At 40.5% G+C, this 23,317-nt stretch overlaps 1 protein-coding gene across 1 annotated transcript in view; it reads right to left on the bottom strand.

Moving 5' to 3' along the window:
• chrnb2 (cholinergic receptor, nicotinic, beta 2) overlaps window positions 1-23,317 on the bottom strand; it is a 34,482-nt gene that overhangs the window by 6,458 nt on the left and 4,707 nt on the right. Inside the window, exons 2-4 of the mRNA XM_053887531.1 lie at window positions 9,184-9,329; window positions 7,655-7,699; window positions 948-1,057 (exon numbers count right to left, since the gene is read on the bottom strand). Coding sequence (XP_053743506.1) covers window positions 948-1,057; window positions 7,655-7,699; window positions 9,184-9,329 — 301 coding nt within the window. The remainder of the gene's footprint in view (window positions 1-947; window positions 1,058-7,654; window positions 7,700-9,183; window positions 9,330-23,317) is intronic.

Genomic DNA, 23,317 nt, shown 5'->3' with positions numbered 1-23,317 from the left:
CGGAGCTTACCAAAGCTAATGTGCCACCACAGACTCTTCTCAATTAAACAGGCAAAAAAAAAACTGAATTCACTTCACCTAACTTTCACTCCTCGACTCCTTGCAGCACAAACCCTGGACAGACTCTAGGTTGTTCAACCCACTCCATTTCATGGAGGCACATCACCTGACCTCATAAATCTTCACTGGCTCCCATAAAGGTCTAGCATCACATATAAAACTCTCCTGTTCACATAGAGATCTCTGGATTAGCTGGCTATGGTGTCTTCATGATCTGGAATTCTTGCATCTTATAAAGCATTTATGATTTGATGTCATCATGATGACCGAAATGTGAAGAGAGATTTTTCAATAATAGCTCAGAAGATTTCCACCCCAACTGTTACATCTCTTGTTATGGAGGTTTAAATCGATGCGCAGTTCTGGTAAATTCAATGTTAATCCTGACTTCAGTCTAAGTTCGTCATCCTCCCCAGATGTCCCAAGCAGTAGAAGAGACCTTTAAAAAGAATTGTGAGATCAGAAGCAGACGTCTCATCATCAGGATCGGTAACATCCATTTCCATTCAAACCAACGTAGTTGAGTCAGTGAAACCAAAGAGACATTTACATAGTGGAGATCGCTGAAGTGAAACTAATATGGGTCAGATAAGTATCATACAGCATTCTGAACTACAGCGAGTGATGTGACACGAGGCGACAGCATCATGATCCAACATCACTGCACGCAAACAACTAGAAAAACGGCAAAGCGTGAGCATGACGCAGATGACTCCATCTTTGAAGAGAGTCCGGAGTGTCAGTTGTATAGCAACATAGCATGACCGATATGAAAAGACTGCACTGCATGTTAGACCTTAGATCCGATCATGCGTGTGTGATAGCGATAAACCCACTTTGATCTGAGTTACTCACAGTCTCTACGGTTTCACTCCAGAGTGACTTACTTATTGTAGAGCACAACATCCGGCAGCCAAATGTGTTTGGAAGGCAGTCGGACCTTCAGCATCCCATCAAACTCCTCAGGGACCCAAGTCAGGCGGTAGTCCTGCCACTCCTGCAGACAGGGAGGAAGAATATATCATTTCTTTACGACCACAAACACAGGATGGAAAGAAGACTTGATATTAAAATCTTTTCACAAGCATCATCTGAGCCGAGATGCTCCCTATACAATATCTCCTCTCTTTACCCTCACACGTCATTATATAGCCTTATGAAAAGGGAAAACTACTTTGACACAGTTGAATAAAGAGTCTTCATTGAGATTACAGGCAGGGAACCACAGACCACTGAATTTATTATGTAATAAAATATGGATACAACTGCATAATTTAAATACTTCACCCACTTTTGAAGGGAGTCTCTTACGGAGGACAGACTACATTTCCTTATCACTGCACACCACCCATGTTGGAAAATCAACAGCACCGATAAAGAATTTTGACTGGAAAAAGGAAAAAGCTAAAGCTACTACATAGCTAACTATAGAACTTCCTTGCGGGTCTCGAGTAGAAGGGTTTGTTAAAACACAATGTCTGAGAGAACACAGTATTCAATGTGCAGGACACAAGTTTTACAAGTTCAAAAGCATGGAGAGAATTCGGTTGGAAAGGCTTGATAACATTTTTATTACACCACCTTTGAGGGGCAAACACAACATTATTGGAGAGAATCTGGTCACACAACTGCTACTCATGTATTTTGTTTCATTTGTATCGACAAATCCATGTGCACGTACATGCTCTATAACTGTTTAATGTAGTAGCTCTTGCAATAATTATGCAAACGCTCCGATTTTGAACGCTGACAAATAATTCAAATGTGGCTTCTGTTGTGCTTTATGTAGTAATGATGTGGCTTAATGTAGTTGTGTTGTAGTGTTTTAATTAGTTGTGGCTTTTGCAGACGTGTTGTGAGTTCATGTAGTGGTGTTTGCAATTGCTGTGTTGAAGTGCATGAATACTCTTGAGAGGATATCTGGATATATACAGTATTTTTTGAGATACTTTTAGATATTTTTGTGGGGACTCATGCCCTCAAATTTGCAGTTGATGAATATTTGTTTAAAATTATGATACTTGCTGCAAGGAAGGTCATTGTAGTTATAGAAAAAAAATATACAGATGGAGTATGTGACCTCAAAATAGGGACAAAATGGAATCATAAATTTGCTGTTCATTTCACAGTTGTCATGTGGTGTGAGGTGGTCCAGTGAACGCTAACAGTACTGACCATAACTGACGGCAAGCTGATTTAAAGGCCACAGCCTATGAACTCTCTTGGAGTCATTTATTAAACTAGTTTAACAAGCACTATTATTCTCAGTGGGTGTCCCAGGGAGCATGTCTGCTTGACGGTGATGAAACATCAGGCAAGCACATGACCTGAGGCTGCTCTTTCACAGTGTAGTTCTCAATTTCCATCCCAGTCCCAAACCCGGATGATAATGCAGCCAACATGACAGAGTCGCTCACACACTTGCCCGGAAACATGATCTGTCACAGTCTGATATACGATACGCAACACTTCGGTTACTGATATGGCTGGACTTCAATGTGTTGATTTCCATTAATTACAGAAAGAGCCATCACTTCAGAAGATTCTTTCACGGGGACCATTTCTCAGTTCATCATTCCCAGGTGCATCACATGACCATCAGCGGGAAAGCGAGTAATTGAGATTGTGCCGATGGATGGAAAATTCAAAAATTCAAAAACATGAGGATAAAATCGGAGGATAAATGTGATAGTCAAATGCAAATGGAGATAAAATGTGATTAAGTGCAGTCTATTAATCTCCAAACCTCTTAGAGTTTCACAAGATTTATGGCAATATCCCACTACTGACTTACTGCATTTTACTTTCAACATCTACTCTTTCTACTCACTGAGAGTAAAAAATGAGCCAATGACTCCAGCAACAACCTTTTCTGTCACCAACAATTGTCTGATATGATGTGAGGCAATAAAAGAGTGAGTTTTCAATCACGTCTTCCCATTTCCACATGAAAAGAACATCCTACGTGCCCTTATGATTGTGGGTCAAGCATTGATATGGCGGCACTAGCGCTCAGAGACCTGACATCATCTGCGTTACGGTCAGCTGTAATACCCCTGTGAGGTCATCAGCTGTAACTGTGATGCCTTGTGGTCATTAGCGGCGGCCTGGGACTGCTGTCCTTGGTTCCACTGTTAGACGGCCTCACTCATGACTCGTACTGGAAATGGTGATGCGATTGTTGCTGTGGGGACGGTAATATAGAGCAGTGCAGTGTGATGTATGTGTTGGTCTGCTGTGAATTGTTCTTACACCTGCTCTCCAAAGCAGGCACATATGTGGGTGACATGTTTGTGGGAAGCCGCGCTTTCCACTTAATTATGCAAATGTTTATGTGCGTTTATCAACATATGACGGCTCCAGCTGCAAACCCTGTCTCCGTGTTAGAGGCTCGGTCACTCATTTTTCTCCCCCACGGTACTCAACCACGATCAGTGGTGGAATGTACACACAAGCATTTAGTGGAATATCTGTTGATACTGATGTTAACTGGAGAGACCACGTGTGGCTGAAGGTGCCCAAATATATGTTCAGATATTGTGGCGTCTTTCTCATGAGTCAGCAAAGGATATGGTTTGAGCAGCCAAGTGCTTCTACTCTGCACGGCGCTTGGGTTCTCTCTGTCAGCGGTGACTAACTCAGTCATCCAAAGGAGGTAGAGAGTAGAATCATTGCTCCTCCTCATTAAAAAGAGATCCAGAGATCCAATTATGATGTTGACAACAATGAGGATGGCAAGTGCTTTTCTTTCCATTGCAAAGTTTAGACTTTGTTTGGTTTTCTGATAGACCCCAAAAGTGAGGAACTGCACAGCTGTTTGTCAGGCTTCTCCAAAGGCAAACTCCAAAACAAATTTAAATAAAAGAGCCCAGGAACAACAACAATGTTCTACTTTACTGTCAAGTTTACTGCATTGAATTCCAAAGGCAAAATATTGGTTCTGCTAACCCACTACACCACGTATTTGCTGTTAAAAACCTGAAGCTTCATGCTACACCCGCTGCCAGAATATTTTTCCTCATATTATTTGACGATGTACAGGGATGGGTTTTGAGAACTGGTACCTATTCAGTACCAGTTAAAACCCGACTGATTCAGTGGAATCAAAATGCTAATTTTGGTTCCTGAAAGTGAAGTCTGACTCTACTTGCTGCCTCTGCTGCGTATCACCCATCATGGTATAATAGCTAACAGCGAGCTGGACGGTCAGAATAGCGCTAACTTGTTTTTGTTGATTTGTTTTTTACAATATCACACATGCCATATTTGCACTACTACCATGCTTGTTTTCACAGTGATGGAGAGAAGTGTGGTCAATGTCAAGCCTCTGAAATGAAGCCCTGCACGAACAATAATAACCAGAACCGAACTTGGGAGCAGCTTCATGGTTAAGACTTCACTTAATTCCAGATCAGACCTGGAGGTTTGACTTCCTGTTTCACTGATGCTAAATCCACAGAGCTTTTTGAACTGCAAGTTTCCTTGTCATTTGTGCCACGCAGTAAACCGTTCAAAAAGATCTGATTTGACTTTTGAAAAAACTGACAATCATTACGAACTAGTTTCAGAAAGAAGAATCATAAATGGATTTACTAAAATCTAAAACAATACCCAAATCGATTGATACAATTTGAACTGTTTCTCTTCCTTTTACCATACAGAATATGAGAATCACTAAAGAACTGAAACGTTATAATATAAGTATAATATAAGTACTAGTACTATACAACTACAACTGTCTCCACCTGGGAGGCATCAAGATTTCACTATCTTTTCGCCGCTCTGTTGTTCTGCTGAACCTACAAGCAGCTATTAATTCCGAGGGTTACTGGTTGGTCCATCTAGCGGACTCTGAACTAATTTGTCTGCTACCACAGACATCTCTCTCCCTCATCGTGGTGGCACACACTCATCATCTTACTTCACAACAGTCGTTGTTCCAAGGTTTCAGGATGCAGCTTCTTTGATGACGCATCACTCCAAAGGCCAATCAGAAACCTGCGTAGCACCTCCGCCCGCTTATGTAACTCAGAGAAGGTCAGCGTACTCAGCTGAGATTAGCTATAGAACACCCTAGAGCACAACAGTGAACGGGCCAAGTACTGAGCCTGAGCGAGTGGAGGGGCAAACACAACAAGTGGAAAAGGACCACACATCTCTTGGTAGCCCACCAAAACAAAGAGGTTTCCAGGGAGAAGAGAGTGTGGGCCTCTTCCACATGGCTGCTGCCACCACAACCCCCAGATAAGTGGCGAAGTTCCGCTTGTTCATCAACACAATGTCATTTCACTTTGGATGTCTCATAACACTTTTTTATTCATTGTCACAAAGCTTGAAAGACACAGCAGTGAAGTGTATTCCCCTCGATATGCTTCAACAGATGAAGGTTTGCTTAACAAGTGTCTTAAGGGTTATTTCAGGACAAGCACTAAGTGCTCTGCTACATTTCTGTTTGTCTTCTTTGTTTCCTCTCTCCCTCTCTTGCAACAACTCCACCCTATTAAGATCTAACCACTACTCCTGCCTTTCCATGGATCTATTTCTTATTATTCCAACTCATCAATAAACAAAAATAATCCACCATAACCAGCTATCATTTATTTGATTCCATGGCTGTTCTAACTAATTATTAATTATTTGTGCCTCTCCCCATCTTTCTATAGGGATCAATAGATGGATCGGTAGGAACCACTTTAACAGCCTTAAAAGGGTTTGGTGGGCTCTGCAGTCAATCCTGACTGACAATAATTCACATCATCAGCGGTTAGCAGCAGCTCAGAGAAGCGCAGCATGATTGACCATCACACAGACTCAGTACCGCAACACGCCTTCCTTTGTGGTATGTGAGCATAACCACACACGCGTTGTGGGAACATATGAACTCATTGAGAGACTGGAAATCACCTCATTGTGAGGCGGCATCACTGGACCACCAAGCTATCCGTCATCATTTATTCTCATAATTAGGATTCCTGAACGGACAAGCTATTGATTTTTGGACCTTCATCGCCATTTCAAGAAAGTCAAGCAGCAACTCCACTTTTTATTTTGTTTGTAGCCAGTTCTGAGCTCTGGTACCAACCTAGACCCCTTACAATCTTTTATTTTATTTTTAATATTCTATTGTTTTACAATGCACAGGAGACTTTCGCTTCATACATTTTAGACCGTTTACTAACTTTTGAAACAAATGTACAAACTGTTGGAACTGTTTTTCTGAGTGAGCATATTCCCAAGTTTCTAAATGTGTTTTCAGAGTTAGAAAATTTGTTTTCAGAGTTTGCAAATATGTTTCCACAGTTTGTAAAAGTGTTGCACATTTTCATTCAAAGCAACCACTTCTGGATCACGTCTGTTATTTGATGCCTTCCCTTTCCTAAAGACGTTTGTTTGAAATGTTGTAAACGTGTTTCGCCATTTGTAAATTTATTCCAAAACTTTGTAAATTTGTTTGTAAAAGTGTTTTTATACAAATATCCGATGAACTTTTGAAATCCAGTAATCTATTTCAACGTGAATTAATAATGTTGGAAATTTCATTACAGATTATTTTTTTATTTTGGGAGCCATCGTTGAACCATGGTCACATGTTACTACCCCACACCAACATAAAGACATTTATTTTCATTTTTATCATGCTTCAACCGTTTGACATAACAAAAACATGGATCTCTGAGGCTGATCAGCATTTATTTTGGACCTCAGGTAGCAAACTGCTGCATTATGCAAACAAATGCTGATATTATTCAGAAAAAAATGAAGGTTGCAGTAGACAGAATAATGTTAAGAGACGCTTATTGTAGCTACTGGGTTTGGCTATAGTTTCTCAGTCAGGAATTATAACCAGATTCATATTCAGTTGTCTTATGCTTTGTTTAAGATTAACAGTTCTGTCGGAAAGAAATGAATTAGGCGTTTTTCGGGTCGTACATTATTTAACGCTCCTCTCATGTGAGTCTGACACCAATCTTGAGAGGAAGGATCAGAGTGCAGCTTCAGCATGATGATCTGTGAAGCATCTTTCCCTGCAGTGACTGCTCGTGTGGCATCGTCCACTGTCCATGGTGATTATATAACCTAAACCGTCTCTGAATCTGTCCAAGCGGGTACTATCTCTAGAAACCATCTGACTGAGATTTTCACCCTCCATGTGTGTTACTTTTGGTTCAGCTATCATGACAGATGTCTGAAGCTCTCAAAATGAATTAGCAGAAATAGGCCAAGGCTTCACAAAAGCGAGTGAGTGCGCCAAACATCTTTGCTCACACATGCGACTGATATTCATCATTTATAATGTCTGCTGCTCTGTCGGCATGTCCTGTACTTGCTTTCTATTTAGACATTCTTGTGGCTCATAATCCAGGGAATGGATTATAATCCAAATACGGCTACAAACAGCAAAGACACTGTTCCTCACAAGTTCTAATAACAAAACACTGAGATAAAAATAGATTTCATGCAATACATTTGTGGATTTCACTACTTAACTTTGACACTTGCTGCTGGATTACAATCTTTTTAGAGCATTTTTAGACTCATTTTCCTTCATTCATTGCTCAAAACTTCCCACCAAAAACAATGAAAAGTGCCTCACCTGTGTCAGCCAGACATTGGTGGTCATGACCTGCTCCCGTTCATGCTGCAGATGACAAAAGCAAAAATGTTGAAGCTGTTTGAACAGAACATCGAGGCAAAGACGACATTTTAGTCCTTGGTAAATCTTAAATTCAAGGGTAGCTTTTTAATGTATTTATTTTTAGTAATTATCATCAATTCATATTTGAAGTTTGGTTTTGCACTGAGCGCTGTTCATACATCTTCTTTAAAGTAAATCAATAAAAATACAGATGTTTCCCCAAGCATTGTGAAAAATTGACATTATTAATAGTTTTTATTATTACGGCCATAATCATGCAGCCCTTGTTGGATCTTTTCATGCGGATGATTTGGATTTTGGCTGCTAGGAGTTTAAAGCATGACAGACATTTGATCGCATGACAAGTTGACAGAGAGAAAAGATAGGACAAATCTCCACGTTGGATAGCATCATTGCTCACTCCATTAACCTTTCAGTGATGGGACTTGACAGTCAAATGACTGTCTCCCTGAAAGTCGAAAAAAAAGAAGAAGACAAAGAAAAACTATGGGACAGCTGAGCACAGAACCTTGGTCTAACTCAGACGTGGGAAAAGTGTGGCCAAAGGGCCACATCTGGCCCTTGAGCAGTATTTATGGGACCCTCATGTGGTCAGAGTAAAACGAAATCAATTTTTTTGTTTTTTCATCAATAATTACATTGTATTTTATGAGTCTGTTTTCAGTCTCGCACAGAAATCTTAAATATGGCTATTTTAATAGAAACAAACAAACCAAACAAAAATCTTGTATAAGTGCCTTTACATTTCTCACTATAGTCGTGTTACTAAATTATAAAGATCTTCCAAAATCTATGCTTTATACTGAGAATCTATGGAGAAAATGAAACCATATATAATCAAAGTACATATTTTAAGTGTGTAATGTCACGGTGTAATGGCATTTTCCCCTCATTTTATTTTATAATATTACAGCAAAACAATTATTGTTGAAGATGAGACTCTCTTTTCCTCTGACTGTTAGCTTGACAGCCCCTCAAGCCCAGGTCTCAACCGCACGTCACACACAGTAACAACAGAAATAATGTGAAACATGCATCAACAGATATTGTTGAATCGTGCCATTAAATGCAAATAAACATGCTTTGCAGCTCAACCTTTGGTGACCTCTGCCAGAACTATCATATCATGTCAACAACATTGAGGGTAAACAGTAGCCCTGCAGCAGAGGGCCAACTGATAAAGAAAACTGACTTAATATTTCCTGGGATTATGTCATTAAACAGTTTCATTCTCCGCCATCAGTGAGACCGCCACATAAATTATTTTTCGCAGCAAGGAGATCAATTGAAGCGACCGGCAGGAACAGCATTAGTCAGCAACACTGAGTCAAAATTCCACCTCACTCATACCTCATAGATGTAATTAATATCAATCTTTGGCCCGTTCATAATTTAATTGCGACCTGAGATTGGATCACACCCATCACGCCTCAGCTGGCGATAAAGGTCTTTAAGTGGACACTTACCACACTTATGAGCTGAGCCAAAGATACCATCAGCTGCACCGTCACCAGTTCCGAGCCGTTGGTTGCCGGGCGGATCAGCTTGTTGTAGTGGGCTGGGTTCAGGAGATGCTCCACCAACCGCTCTTCTGTGTCTGCGCCGAGCACACCTGGCAGAAAAACACACGGTTGTCAAGAACTGTGCTCATCTTCAACTGCAGAGTCTAGACCAGGCACCACAGGTCCACATGTGGCCCTAGTTCTGTGCAGTGGAAAACCACTTAATATTTCAGGCAAGCTTGAACAAACTTTGTCGTCCAATAAGAGAAGCAGCCTTCTACAAAACACAGTATAGCCTTCACTTGTGACCCTCAAACAAATGGACACTAGGTACTCATCTTCTCAACATCACAAAATTTTATCAGTTTGTCAGAACAAAAGCAGGAAGAAGCTAATGTAGCCCCACTGACAGCATTGAAGGCTGACAATCGACGTACACAGGGAAGCATGACATTACTCATCACAGCCAGCTGGAGCAAGTCAGCGCTCTTTCATACACATTTCTCACTAAACCTGACATCACACGAATGAGTCAACAAGGCTGATAGTTTTTATTGCCAGCATATCTTGTCTCGATCGCTCTCCTCTTGCTGCTGTCTGTCTCCTTTCATCATCTTCTGCTTTGTTGAACTTTGCCCAACTGCCAGTCTGTTTGAGTTCTGGCAGCTCCCCCTCCCCTCAGACGCCCCCCTGTCCTCCATCCTTTCATTCCGAGCACATCTGTGAAGTCTGTGAGGAGCTGTCACATCACCCTCAACACGAGGAGAGAATGGGCCGACGTGTTGCAGTCTCTACTTCCTTTTAAAATTTGACTCGCGCCTCCCAACATTTGCTCACTCCTGCGTGCCATATTCTCCCTCTGGTGATGGCTTCACACCTCACTACTGAAGATAAACACAGGCTGCTGACTGTTTTCTTCCAAAATGTTATATTTTCATGGAACCAGCAAGAATCACAACCAGCACCACACTGCAAATCACAGTGGATTCTGAGCTAAAGACAGAAATGGTCAAGGGTAAGACCGATGCGAAAGAGGCAATACTTTTTCATGAAAAAAAAAGAAAAAGGACTGGAGACAGAAGGAATGCCAGGACAGAACTCAGCGTTCCCATATAACCCCACTGCACTGATCAATGTTAACGTCTGAGCCCCCCCCAATTCCACCAGACGTCCTGCTGCCGTGTGGCTCTGCTGTCTCCACTGAGCAGGAATGATGGCCTCTGTCTCCGGATCAATGAGGACTCTATTTGTGCGCCGTAAACTGAACACGCAACTCATCTGGAGCCTCTCCTCGCTCTGCAGCTCATCTTCTTTTACACTTTACACTCCTCGTCTCTTCCTCATCTGAGTTAGATCATAATTTTCTCCTTCCTCTCAGGGGCGCCCCTCCCCCTTCGCTTCCTGTTATCTCCATTTCTCCAGCGCTGACAGACACTGTCCATTTATTGCCCTTTCCCTGGCTAATCCTGCATCATCAATACCCATCCTGTCAGCACGTGTGTAGCACTCAGGTTGTTTATTGTGCCTGGATGTGTACGTGATGTCTTGTGTGCAGATATTCATGAGGGAAATAAGCATCGCAGTCTGTGTCGGAACCAGATGACTGATGCGTATTATTCCCCCAAGCACAAGGCAATAACCCTGTCGGAAGAGAGCGGAGGCTAATACAGTTGACTTAAACAACGGACATCTATTTGGTGAGGTCATAATGAAACATTAAGATAGAATAGCACAGTATATGGCGCTTTAAACACTTTAAAGCTAAATGAAAATTGAATCTTAATTTAATCTTAAAGGTCTGGCACGTCTAAAAGCATAGGCTTCATTTCAAGGGTATAAAAATCTCATCTAATTTTTTGTGTTGTATTTATTGTATTGAGAAAAACAAGTTAGTGCACTCAACCTTAACTCCAGCAGTCTGTAGTTTTTGAATAGATGGCAGCACAATGGCAGCATCACAGAATGAATATAGGTATAGCTTCATGTCGTCATCTTGGTTCACTGGCAGGCTTTAAAATCATTTCAAAAGTGCATCAATTATTAAAAGAAAAAGAAAAAAAACTTATACAGCTTAAGCCATTTCCAAGTGTAATGAATCAAGGGTTGATCTTGTGAGTCATTATGCCTCATGCTTGGAAAAAAATATATGTATATAGGCTGAACCACCCGATTTTGGGAGCCACCTGGGTCGAGTGGATTTTAACATTGTACTAACAAATGTATCCACACCTCTTCCCAAGCCAAGCAGCTGACAAATTTTCCACAGTCAAAAGCATGATTCGGATTGGACTAGCTTTACCTATGAAGGTGGGTTAAAAGACATGAGATTTTTATATCTCACTTTCATGCGGCTCTATTGTATTTTTCCTGTTATCCACAGATTAAGATGACATATCACCTTAACGTACATTAAATTCTGAGTAGTTTATCTTTAAAATAGGCTTACAAAATATACCACAGATGACTACATATTTCATATATCAATCATGGTGGAGCGCATTCATAAACTCACAAAGGATCATGGGATATTGTATAAACAACACCAGCAAGCAGGTTATGTTTGCATTTCATTTGGTTTGGTCTGCCTGTTTGCTTGTGTTCAAAATAACCTGAAAAGTTATTTCAATTACATTTTCAGGATACAGAATGTCTGAAATGGGACAAAGTGTCAATGATTCATTTGTGATCCGGATCACCTCGATCCAGAATTTTTTTGTTTACTTTATAAGCCACGTCTGTGTCTCAGTGTACATGTATTTAACTCCCTGGGCATGCTATCACTTATGAGCGACTGAAGATCTAGGGACCCCAGGTTTCGGCACCCACATGGGACCACCTCTAATTCTTTTTATTTTGAGGTGTGAACTGAATAACTGATTGGAGGAGGTCCGTGCTCCCTCAGTGCTTATCTAGTTTTTGTGATTTTAAGAAGTGCACAACAAATAGAACAAACAACAAATGTTTTACTGAGGTGACACATGAGTCGGTCTTGCTTTTACTATTGAACAGGTTCATTGAAGCTGCTCTAAATGGTGATATTTTCGATGAGTTAAAAGCCGAATGGAGTCATGGGTATAGCATATCAGCCATTTGTGTACTTCATGTCACTCTTTCAATCAAAAACTTGGTAAAAATGGGAAATATTTTTTGTGCTTTGAATGAATCAGTGTGTTGACGGATTTGTTTAGCATCCACAAGCAATAATACACATTTGGACAATTGCAACCGACTGTACCACAAAGACACAGGTATGTAAATGCAAATACAAACAAGTCCTTGTCTCATCAGGGTTTGGGTCACCGCCTCCACATGTAGTAGAACTCTGTCTGGCTAATGGCCGAGTGCCTGAGTGCTTGTGATCTTAATAGTAGTTCCGGTTGGGTTGCACTTGTTTTCCAGTGAAAATATTGTAAACTTAATGTGACAGTATGAATATTTCATGAGGGCTCCCCATTAGACCCAGAGGCGAGGGAAGTTACACACTGCTATTGTGAATGCACGCTAGACAGAGGCGGCGATGAGCCCAACCATGTTCACACGGGAGTGTGCATTTCTGTCTCTATTAAACATACACATTTCCTCAATTTTTGATTAAATAAATCACAGCAGGAGGCGACACAAACATCCACAATCTGTTTCCGACCTTCGTTGCGCTGTAATTTTGAGGAGAATTATCAGAGCAGTTGCGGTTCACAGTTTGCTCGGAGGCCAGAGACTGCACATGTTGTCAAACTAAATGTGGAGAAAATGAGGCCAAAGCGAGAGCTAAATTGAATTATCCTGCTAAGACTATTACAGTGCTGATCTTTACTTTTATAGCTGACTCAAAATTTGGGATCCTCCATTCCCTTCGCGCTCCAGCAAAGAGGCTTTTTGGCTGCAGTCTCGACCTTTTATGCTGAAGTATTCTTAAATCAATAATGGAGGGACCCATTGATCAGCTGGCAACACCCAATTGGCTCTGTATTGCACAAAGAATTGGGATATTAATATTGATTTTTCAGCCATGAAATCCCAGCAGTCAGGTGACAAAGCGGCCTGTCTGACAGTTTAGGACTACATCATCTTAAATACAGTAAAGGCATCGGGAACCATGAAAGGGATCGAAATCTGCCGTTTTCCTGCATCAATTCTACTTTCTATTGTCCCAGACATCCCAGATTGTAACTCTACTGGCGACACACTTGATATATTGGAATCAGATTTCTTTGCCCACATGTAATTCCAGCTGATATACGAGGACTGATTTATTAGGATGATAGAAATCATCAATTTTCCTTTCAATATTTGTAACATTCTATCAGGAAATCAAAGCGGTCTGAACAAGATGTGAAGCCAACTCCCTGCGTGAAATACAGTACGTTACATAAACCATGTTTATTGAAGTTTGCAATAAGTGCACACAAGCCACATCTCCACTATTGTGTAATAAAGCGCACGTCCTCGCACAAATCCTGGAGCACTTCACCCAATGATGGCAAGCTCAGGAGGACATGAGGCAAATCTCACACCCATGTACCGACTGACCTTGTCTCACACGCAAATGAATGGAACACAATTAGTTTAGATCATCGCTCGCCTGATTCAAATTATCAGACGATCAAATTATCAAGCAGGCTGAGAGTGGCCAGTCCACATGTGTGTGTGACTCCTGGACATTTTTGCCAAACCAGCAGGCTTTTCGCCAGCGGGGCGTCTGGGCGTCCTGGGGAACTGCACAACATGAAAAAATGGACGCCAGTTTTTCTGGCACCCTTCAGGGCACCCTACCTTTTTGATTCTTAGTGCCGATTTAATGCCCTACTTTCAGTGTCACCACACTGGTTTTCATGAAAAAGGTGTTTCCGCCTGGTAAATATTCCGAAAATGATTGAAATCCATAGATTCTCGTGACTCTCGTGGCATGGCCGTGATTAATGGGATGTCTGACTCTGATGACAGGAGGAAACTGCAGATACATGCAAGTTCCACACTTTCAATGATTGTTTTCAAAACTAACTCATAACTTTCATAGAGGACTATTTAGTTGCAAAGTATGGACAAAACTGTGGACACTTCGCTCGTAGTAATGGAATACCTTCTTCTTCTTCTTACGTCATGATAAAAATATGTATATTTTTTTTTTTTTATTAATAAGAGTCAGCCGAGTCATTGGAAGTGCATTGAAAGTGACACAGACAGTGTAACAGCTACTGGGTTAATTTCTGTTAACGTTTGTTATTTGGCTCAGATGTTTGTTTTAATAAAAAGTTATTTTTGTACAAATAGATGAAGGCAGTTGTTTAGCCAGTCATGGTGTGTCTATGCTGGGGGCGGGGTTATTGGCTGGGGGCGGGGTTTGGACACCCTGTTTCAAAATCCTAGCTAAAAGCCAGCAAACCAGTAATGTCACCCTCCTGTGCAGTTCTGGATTTCTATTGACTTAGGGACCGTTTTTCTATTTGTCAGGAATGAAAAAGAAAATTAGGTTTTGTTTTTTTTATTTATTTATTTTCTCATAAAACTTACAAAAGAAGAACATGAAAAACCATTTTGCCTTTTCATGGTTGATAATTGAATTTTGTTATACTATTTCTTTGAATTTTGTTATAACTATTTGCTCAGCAACTAATAAATCTTGAATGTCTTTTCTAATTCATTTGAATTATGTCACAGTATAAGCAGTCACAAATAATAATAAAAAAAATCATTTATTTCAAATATGCAGCTTAGGCTGAAAATTACACGTGAATTCATTCAGAATGTGATCTACAATTGCCTCCATGCAGAGCACCCACATTTTCCTGGCCAAATTTGGACGGCACACCTGCCAGAAAACATCAACTGACACCTTCCAGACTCCTTTGACCTTTGCCACCCACATACCTCCTGAGAGAGAAACATTTTTCAAACATGAGTGTGCAAAGAATTTCCCCAAAACTTTACAGTAGACTTTGCTGGTTTAAATGACAATGAAAACTAACTAAAACTAAAACAGAGGCAGCGTTGTAGGAGGCAGTGGTCTGTGAGGCCGTTAAATATATTGCAACTAACCCAGACCAAATCCAGATCCCGAATTAAATTTGACCAATTGTGCAGCACTAACGTCCCAGCTCTTCGCCTTCCTATTTCAAAGATTATTCAACTGTAAAATGCCTTCACTTGCCCACAAGAAAACACATTGATCCTTGTGGCCAGAAGAAGTCCTTGATAAATTTTTAAAGCGACTTTTTAGAGCGGTCAACATGTATTTGGAGGCAAGGATGGAGAAGCACTGGGAGCTTCAGCTACAGGTCATTGCATAAATAACTGTCATGGTGATGTCACACACAAGACCAAACACTCTGGGAAATGACTGCAAACATTGCTCAAAGCAGCTCAGCTTTGGATCTCAGAAAGAAGGTATTGATGTATTCACTGGAGCACACATTTCAGAGGTTGCAGTAAAAAATTGTACTTCATAATGCCTTTCATAACAGATAGTGTCGGCACATTTCTCCCCAAGATTAATTCCAAAATGAAGCAGAAAACTGTAATACTGACAACAAAACCATGTTGGAATAAATACAGTCTGGCTCGGTAGATTTACCTCATGTTTGTATAATAAATGCACTCACTGACCCCTTTCACACAAACCAAAACACAAACATAAAAAGCCTGTTTCACTGTAACTTTCCTGACTATGACTTATGAAAAACAGACTTCAAACTTAAGCTGCAGAAAATGCTGATGAGGAAACAGTTGTGATGGAAAAATTAAACACTGTAAAAAAGTTGTCAGGCAACCGATTAAAATGTTAAATTGACCAACCCTTGCTGGTCTAGCGGTAGCAGGTGTTGGCAGAACCAAATATACTGAAATATTTGCCACACATTTGGGACTGGACATATTGTATTAAAATTTAAATGAGCCTTGGAGATGGAAGAGCCACCACACCGTGAAAATACAAGGATTTATTGGTCTTTTAAAGAGCCATTTAAAGAAGCTGTTTCCAAAGCTGTTTTGCTCTATCGCTGCTGTTGACAAAATACTTCATGATGCAAACCAGGTGTCATGTGACTATTTTTCTCTTGTACCGTAAATGAAAATATTGGGGAACAAAGTTCCATGGATGTTGGGAGGCACAGATCTGAGTTTCCGCCATGTGTAAACTATATATAAACAGCCATGCCTTCAGACAAATTATCTCTTATTAAAGATGAAATCTTTAAAACAAAGTGTAAACATCAAAATAAATGGCTAGCGCATAACACATCATGGAGGTGGACATGAACATGGTGGTTTTCGCAGCGTTATTCACGGAACGATCCTGACAAGAAACATCATAAAGACTGAAGTCCATTGCTCGCAGTACTCAGGTTGCGCATTCCGTCCGGACATGAAAAGATGGACTGCGAGAGGATTGGGGGGGGGGCGGTTGCTTTGCCACAATTTCAAAAAATCCTGGCAAAAACCTGCAGATTGTTTGCGTGGGTTCTCTCACCAGCAACATCAGCATCAACGACAGAACAATGATGGATGAGGTTGCGTCGGTGGTACGGCATCGGTTGGAGAGTGTAGCATGGTGCTAGCAGATATGATGCTGGAAGTGTATTTCATTTTTTTTCTGATGTTCACTTTCTGTTTCTACAGTGAGTGTTGATTGTGTTGTTGCCTTGTCTTTTACATTAGTATGCTGCCGTAACAATACACAATTTCTCCATTGTGGCAAGAATAAAGGCTGTCAAATCTAATCCAATTCTAAATACAAACATGAAGTATTGTGAAGTGAAGCTATCACTACACAATTCATGTAAAAGTACAAACTCTCTTCCCCTTCAGTGAACAAAAAAACACCTCAAATGTCCCTGTAAGTCAGTGCTTCACAATCATTTTCTGTTGCGCCCCCCCAGGAAGAAGTAAGCGTAAATAGTATCATTTGTCTATGAAATTATTATAAGTAAACCTCTGCATAACACTGTATCCTCGTTGACCTTAAAGTAAAAAAAACAAGAAATTCATACAGACCACCTTACAGTAAAGAATAACTGCATTAACATTGTGTTTGTCTGTAACAGAAAAGACTTGAAGTGCATCAATTTGCCTGGAAAAAAAAAAAAAGTATGTTCCCCAAGGTCACAAGACATGATTAAAAGGAAACAGCACAAGTATTTCATATGGAATTAGAACTCTTCTGAATGTTTCTTATCTGCCTCTTCTTCAGCTACGCTTAAGTTTCCATTAAACCTCTACTCTCCGTCTGCTTTGCTTAACTCTCCGGGGTTTGTCCACTGCTGTGTGCTTCCAGTAGTGCAGCACACACAGTCACACATGAGGGCACAAGGCTCACACACGCGTGGACTCACATATGGGCCCAGGCTTCAGCGATGCATTTGCAATCACAGACACAGCTCTATCTGCTGATCTGATCTTGGATGCTGCTGTGCGTTTGGGCATCGGCCCAACGAGATAGAGAGAAAAGGGCTAAAGTAGACAGAGAGTGTCAAAAGAGGGAGGACACAGACAAGCGGTTTCAGAGCAACAGCTGATGTGCTGCAGAGATCGACAGGCTGGAACGCTGCCGCCGTGTTGACAGACTAACTGAGCAGAACTTTCTGGAGGATAATGACGAGCCACACGCGAATGTGCATGCAATTCTGCGTGAATCATTATGGTGGAACTACTTCTGTGAAGTGAAAACCAGAAGACACAACAAAAGATTTTTCGAGTGTTGTTTGTGAGCGAAGTGGCTCATATCAGGCTGTGAATTGTGATTATTGCTCCACTGTTCACTGCTTTTCCTCAGGCTGCTTCACTTTCATATAAAAAAGGTTTGACAGCTACAGTAACTGCAGCATTTTCTGCTTATTATTTCAACACTACCACAAATTACAAATGTCACAAAGCGTGCCTTTCTTGCAGCCGCCCCAGCGGAGTGGGCAATACATTATTTTGTCACCAAGGTGTTTATTTATTTGCTATTCTGCAAGCTGTGATGATGTTTTGTGGTTATTTAAAGATGTTGACACTGGTACGTCAACATGTAAGCATGACATTGACATAGTTGAATTTGATGGCTTAGTATGAGAATATTTTGTGCCATTTGAGAGACTGGGTTTAGTCGACTAGCCCCAGAGCTATTAGGATACCATGGGAAAGGTTAGAGCATTGTGTCTTACAAGTGAGTTGTCGACATAAACTACTGACAATCCCGGACTAGAGCACACTGGAATATTAGCCGCACCCACTAAATTTAAGAAGGAAAATCACACATAAGCCACGGGTGCAATGGTGCAGTCTACACCATGGACAGGTCAGTGGTGCACCCGGCTTAAAAATGCAGGAGGTTCACTTCGAAACTAGTTTTGAAAACAGGCTCTAGCAAGGAGACTGAAACAAACTTGACAATGTTCTGAACTTGAGTCATGACCTCCTCACATCTTTTCACATTGATTCCATTTGATCTTAAGTCCGTAAAAATCCAAATATCCATGTCCATATATAGCTGCATCGTTGTATAAGCCGCAGGTTTCAGACAAAGAGAGAAAAGTAGCGGCTTATAGTCTGGAAATTACGGTACCAGTTTTCATTTTTTTTAATTGTTTGAGGCTTATTTAGGCTTTAAGCTTCACTGAGGCTATTGTCAAAATACATAATACAGTGCCCTTCTTCTGAGAGCAATGTTTTCAGTGTCCCTTATATTAGCATTTACTCTTGCGTCACATAAAATTACTTGGTGAGCTGGATATGGCCACAGGCCTTGAGTTTGAAATATGAGTGGGGAACAGATCCAACACAATCTTACCTTTTTCCTAATACTGTAGTTATACTTTATTCAAATACTCAAATTTTACCTTCCACTCTGGTCTCAAGCTGTACACTTTACCATTTATTCACCTATTTAATAACACAGTGTAAAAAATAAATTGTAGAGCTCAAATACCAATGAATAAATCAAAGTAAAAAAAAGTAATCGACACAATCTAAATAATAAAATGCTAAATGAACTGATCTAACCTCCCACTATTTAAACTCCATAATCCATACTCTGATTTAAATAATGAATAAGCACAATTGAACTTTTTTTCAGTATGATTTTCTATGCATTTCTGCCATGTCACCTGACAGGCAGCTCCTCCTTTCATCAAACACACATCAGCGCTCATACTTAAATCTTGTGGTCCACGAGTGTCTGGTCAAACATGTTGTACGTTTTGACACAGCTAATTTCATAGATGAAATATTGGCAAATTGTTTGCTTCTTTCACGGATAACCGGTCCTACACTGCAGACATAGTGCAGGTCGACGAACTGCATGGATCTGATGCTTTATATGTAGGACTGGACAAAGTATGTTGCTTGAAAATCATAACTTTTACAACTTAAAAACAGAATCATTCTCCAAGTTCATGTCACCATTATGTCGTGCATTTGTATTTTTTCTGTTTCTCCAACTTAATGACTCCATCAACTCCCTTTCTGGTGAAGCACTTTGAGTCAGCCAACTGGATGAGAGCTGCTCTCCACGCCTCTGTTCATATCATTATTTTTAAAAACTTACACCCCTTTACAAAACATGAACAAGTGATAGCAAAGTGTCAGCATGTTTGAAACAAACTTCTTAATCCTCTGTTAACAAGCAGCGGCTCACGAGGCTCTGTATCCAGTAACCCCAGCAGCAGGTCACATCAGCGCCGCAGACCTGTTTATTATGCATGGCCTGCTGAGGGAAATGACAGGAGACATCCCAGTCACACAACAGGACCACCACATCCTCACAGCAGAGAAGACAGGTGGCTTATCGCCCTTGAGTATCCTTGAGCACCTACACCCAGAATCCATTTGTGCACATGTCCAACTCTTACGTAAGGAAGTATTTTTGTGGGTCTGGAGGTGTACGTCCTGCTCACTTCCTGTCATGGTGCAGTTCAGCCGTCTTTGTGTGTGAAATCATTGCATAAACTCATCTCCTTGTGCTTGAATGTGCCACAGTACTTTAAATAGTCTTTGTGTTCCAAACAACAGCGAGTTATGGCTGTCTTGTTGAGGGAAACTTGTCAAGTATAATCACAAGGAAGAGCTCCAGGGTGAAGTGTGTGTGTGCAAGGCACTATGTGTTCTCTGTGCACTCTTCTTCGGAGCATGTGCTTGTGTGCGTTTACAGTCTCAGAGGATGGTGCTAATCAGATTTTCTCCCTAAAGGGAAGGAATGACTCATTAGAACTCAGCTGCTCTTTAATGTGATATTTCATGTTGGTAGCATTTCCGCCCAGAGTGCGCCACAGTTTGAACTCTGGAATCAACGCTGACCCCTCGACTGCAGGCGCGAACATTTAAAGCCACATGAACAGACCCAACATGCTGGGCATCTTGTTTACGCGTGTTTTTCCAATGGAAGGTTTGTTGTTGAAGTTTGTATGTAACCCATGATAGCCCCTTAAGAATAAAAGACTTCATCCAGTGGGGGAAAATGGAATATACATTTCGAGTGAAACCAAATACTTGCCTTCATTGGGATTTTTCCTTTGAAAAAACAAAAGTTTAGCTAACTAGTATCTGTGCTTGGTGTCAAAATGCATTGTAAATATATCCTCCTTTATCATAGATCCATCCACATAACACAAAAGACATTTTTTTTCTTTTACTTGAAGCAAAAACAAATACTGATTTCCACTTGTCTTAGACAGTTTGGGATTAACTGTTTCTAGAGGAGTGCTTTCCTACAGATCTACACCATGGGTCTCAAACTCTCGGTCTGCAGGCCAATTAAGAGTATTGGGATGAGATTTTGTGACCCTCATTTGATACCTTCAAATTTATTTTTACTTCATTATAAATTGCCCCAAAACATATGAAACGTATTAATATAACGCAGAGGTTTATGGATTAGAACGTTCCTTTCAACAAAGCGATACAAACAAGAGTCTTTCACCACAATGACACGCGAGACACTTCAGTAGTATATACTTAAATTCAATCCCCCTGTCATCGTATCCTGGAATGTAAAACAGAAGCGTCAAACTCCATCCAAAATTTAAACCAGTCTCAGTAGCAGGACGAACTGGACACATATGTAACTGACGACTTAAACAGACGAACGCACCACAAAGTAAAAAAGGGTTATCTCAGTTCAAGTGTATAGATCAAGTTGTTCGGGTTCTGCTCCTTGAAACGTGAATATATGGAAGTGCTGCAGTGATTGGACCATTAAAAGGCAAGGCATGATGTTCTCCATTATTTTTAGAAAACTGACAGTGTTTCACTGACGTTGTTATCAAGTAGTTTGTGAAACCAAGTTGCACAACCATGTTTGAAATGGCACTAAGACTTAGACAAAGATACGAGCAGTGGGGGAACACACAACACAATGACTTGGATTACTGCATTTCTAGCTTACACGTAGTGAAAGACACTACTTCCATAAGTGGAATTGAGCAGGTTTTTGTAGTGTATCTGTGTTTTCTCGGTGGGTTTGTTGAGTGGTTAATAGGATTTAGATGAGTAAACACTAAATGCATGAGACAATAAAATGCAAGTGACAACCCTTTCCTGTAGAACACATCTTTAACTTGTTCTTCTATTAAATCAGCTCAAAACCTTTGAATTTATTTCTCATTTACACGCCAACATGTCATTTCTCTCTCCTCTCTCCGCGCCCATCATCGACTGTGTCGCGCTCAGTGTCATTGCCTGATCTGCCACTATTTATTTCCTCATTAAATATGAAGTTTATTGCAGACATAAATCATGACAAAATATAATAAAAATAATTAAATAATTAAATAAAAAAGAAATACTTTCATCTGGTCATAAAAACTGTAAAATAAATATGCAGAAAGTGAAGGTGAAGCCATTATCATCGGGGGAGAAAGTAGTGGTTTGCAGTGTCGCTTGAGAGCGTAAAAACTCACAAAGGAAAGTAGCATTTGTGATGCAAATCCAGTCGGTTTGTAAATTACATGTGGATCAAATTTAATTGAAAATTAAATCAGACACGAGGGTGAATTGAAATTGCATTTATTTAGTCTATTTATCATGCAGGCCTACCCTGTACATGTCAGTCTACTACTACTTCTTTCTGCAAAACTTGCTTGTGATTGATGGTACCAGTTTCTGTGACTACATGCTGGTCAAGTAAAGAAATTGCAAAAGAATTAACAGTTTAGTCTATGAACAACAACTTCATCTGCTCTGCCAGTTTTAAATTGAGTCATCTGTCTGCTGTATATCATGTCTCTTAAAAGTTTACTTTTAACTATGGACCAGTCTGGACACATTTCCAAGATGCTATTGAAGAAATATTAGAAACAATGTGAATAAATGATCATTTAGTCATTTAGTATTCTATTCTCAAAATCGTTATACAAACTGTCAGTCGTTTGTCTTGTGTGATGAAAAACCTTTTCACAATTCTCTCTCCTAAAATGGTTGTTTTTCATTTCCTTATTTAAGATGTCACTAAGACCGTTTTAGAATTTGTTGATGGTCCCTAACTGATGCCAGGTTGTAGCATTAGCGCTGCCTGTGTGAGTGTGTCCACGATCAGTGAACCCTGATGGGCACGTGGAAGAGGACGCCGCCGCCAATACCGGAGCGAAGGTCCGTCCAATATCCAACTATTTTCACCACAGTGTTTCACCGAGGTGCCAGCGCAGCAGGAGACCTGCATGCGTTGATGTGAACCAAGGCAGATGACCGCGTCAGAGAACCTATGAGGACCAATCCATCTAATACAATAAACACGGATCCAGCAACTCAGAGTCGACCAGTGTCATTATCAAAGGTTCCCTTAAAACTACGATGGTGAACCTAAGTCCACCACACTCTCCACAACTTTCACACACCGGTGTCGGCTGTCAAACGTCGTGGAGCTGGAGAGCGCGGCATCACAGTTTCATATCATGTTCATGTATGCAAGTCCAATGCAGTGAGTGCCGCACGTTTATCAAATTTATTGTGAGATGCAGAATTGTCATCGTGGAGTTTGTGTTTGGCGGTATATTGTGTATGATAAGTTCCATCCGTATTGTCAGCATATATTCACAGTGTTGCAGTTTTGCTGTTGGCCATAAATTATTGTTTAATGCCGTGGATCAGCAAAACTATGGCTTTTAAAAAAGATATTATTTTCACTTGATTG

The sequence above is a fragment of the Synchiropus splendidus genome, chromosome 15 (assembly GCF_027744825.2).
Source record: "Synchiropus splendidus isolate RoL2022-P1 chromosome 15, RoL_Sspl_1.0, whole genome shotgun sequence".
Taxonomy (NCBI): Eukaryota; Metazoa; Chordata; class Actinopteri; order Syngnathiformes; family Callionymidae; genus Synchiropus; species Synchiropus splendidus.
This window is presented reverse-complemented; position numbering and strand designations above follow the sequence as displayed.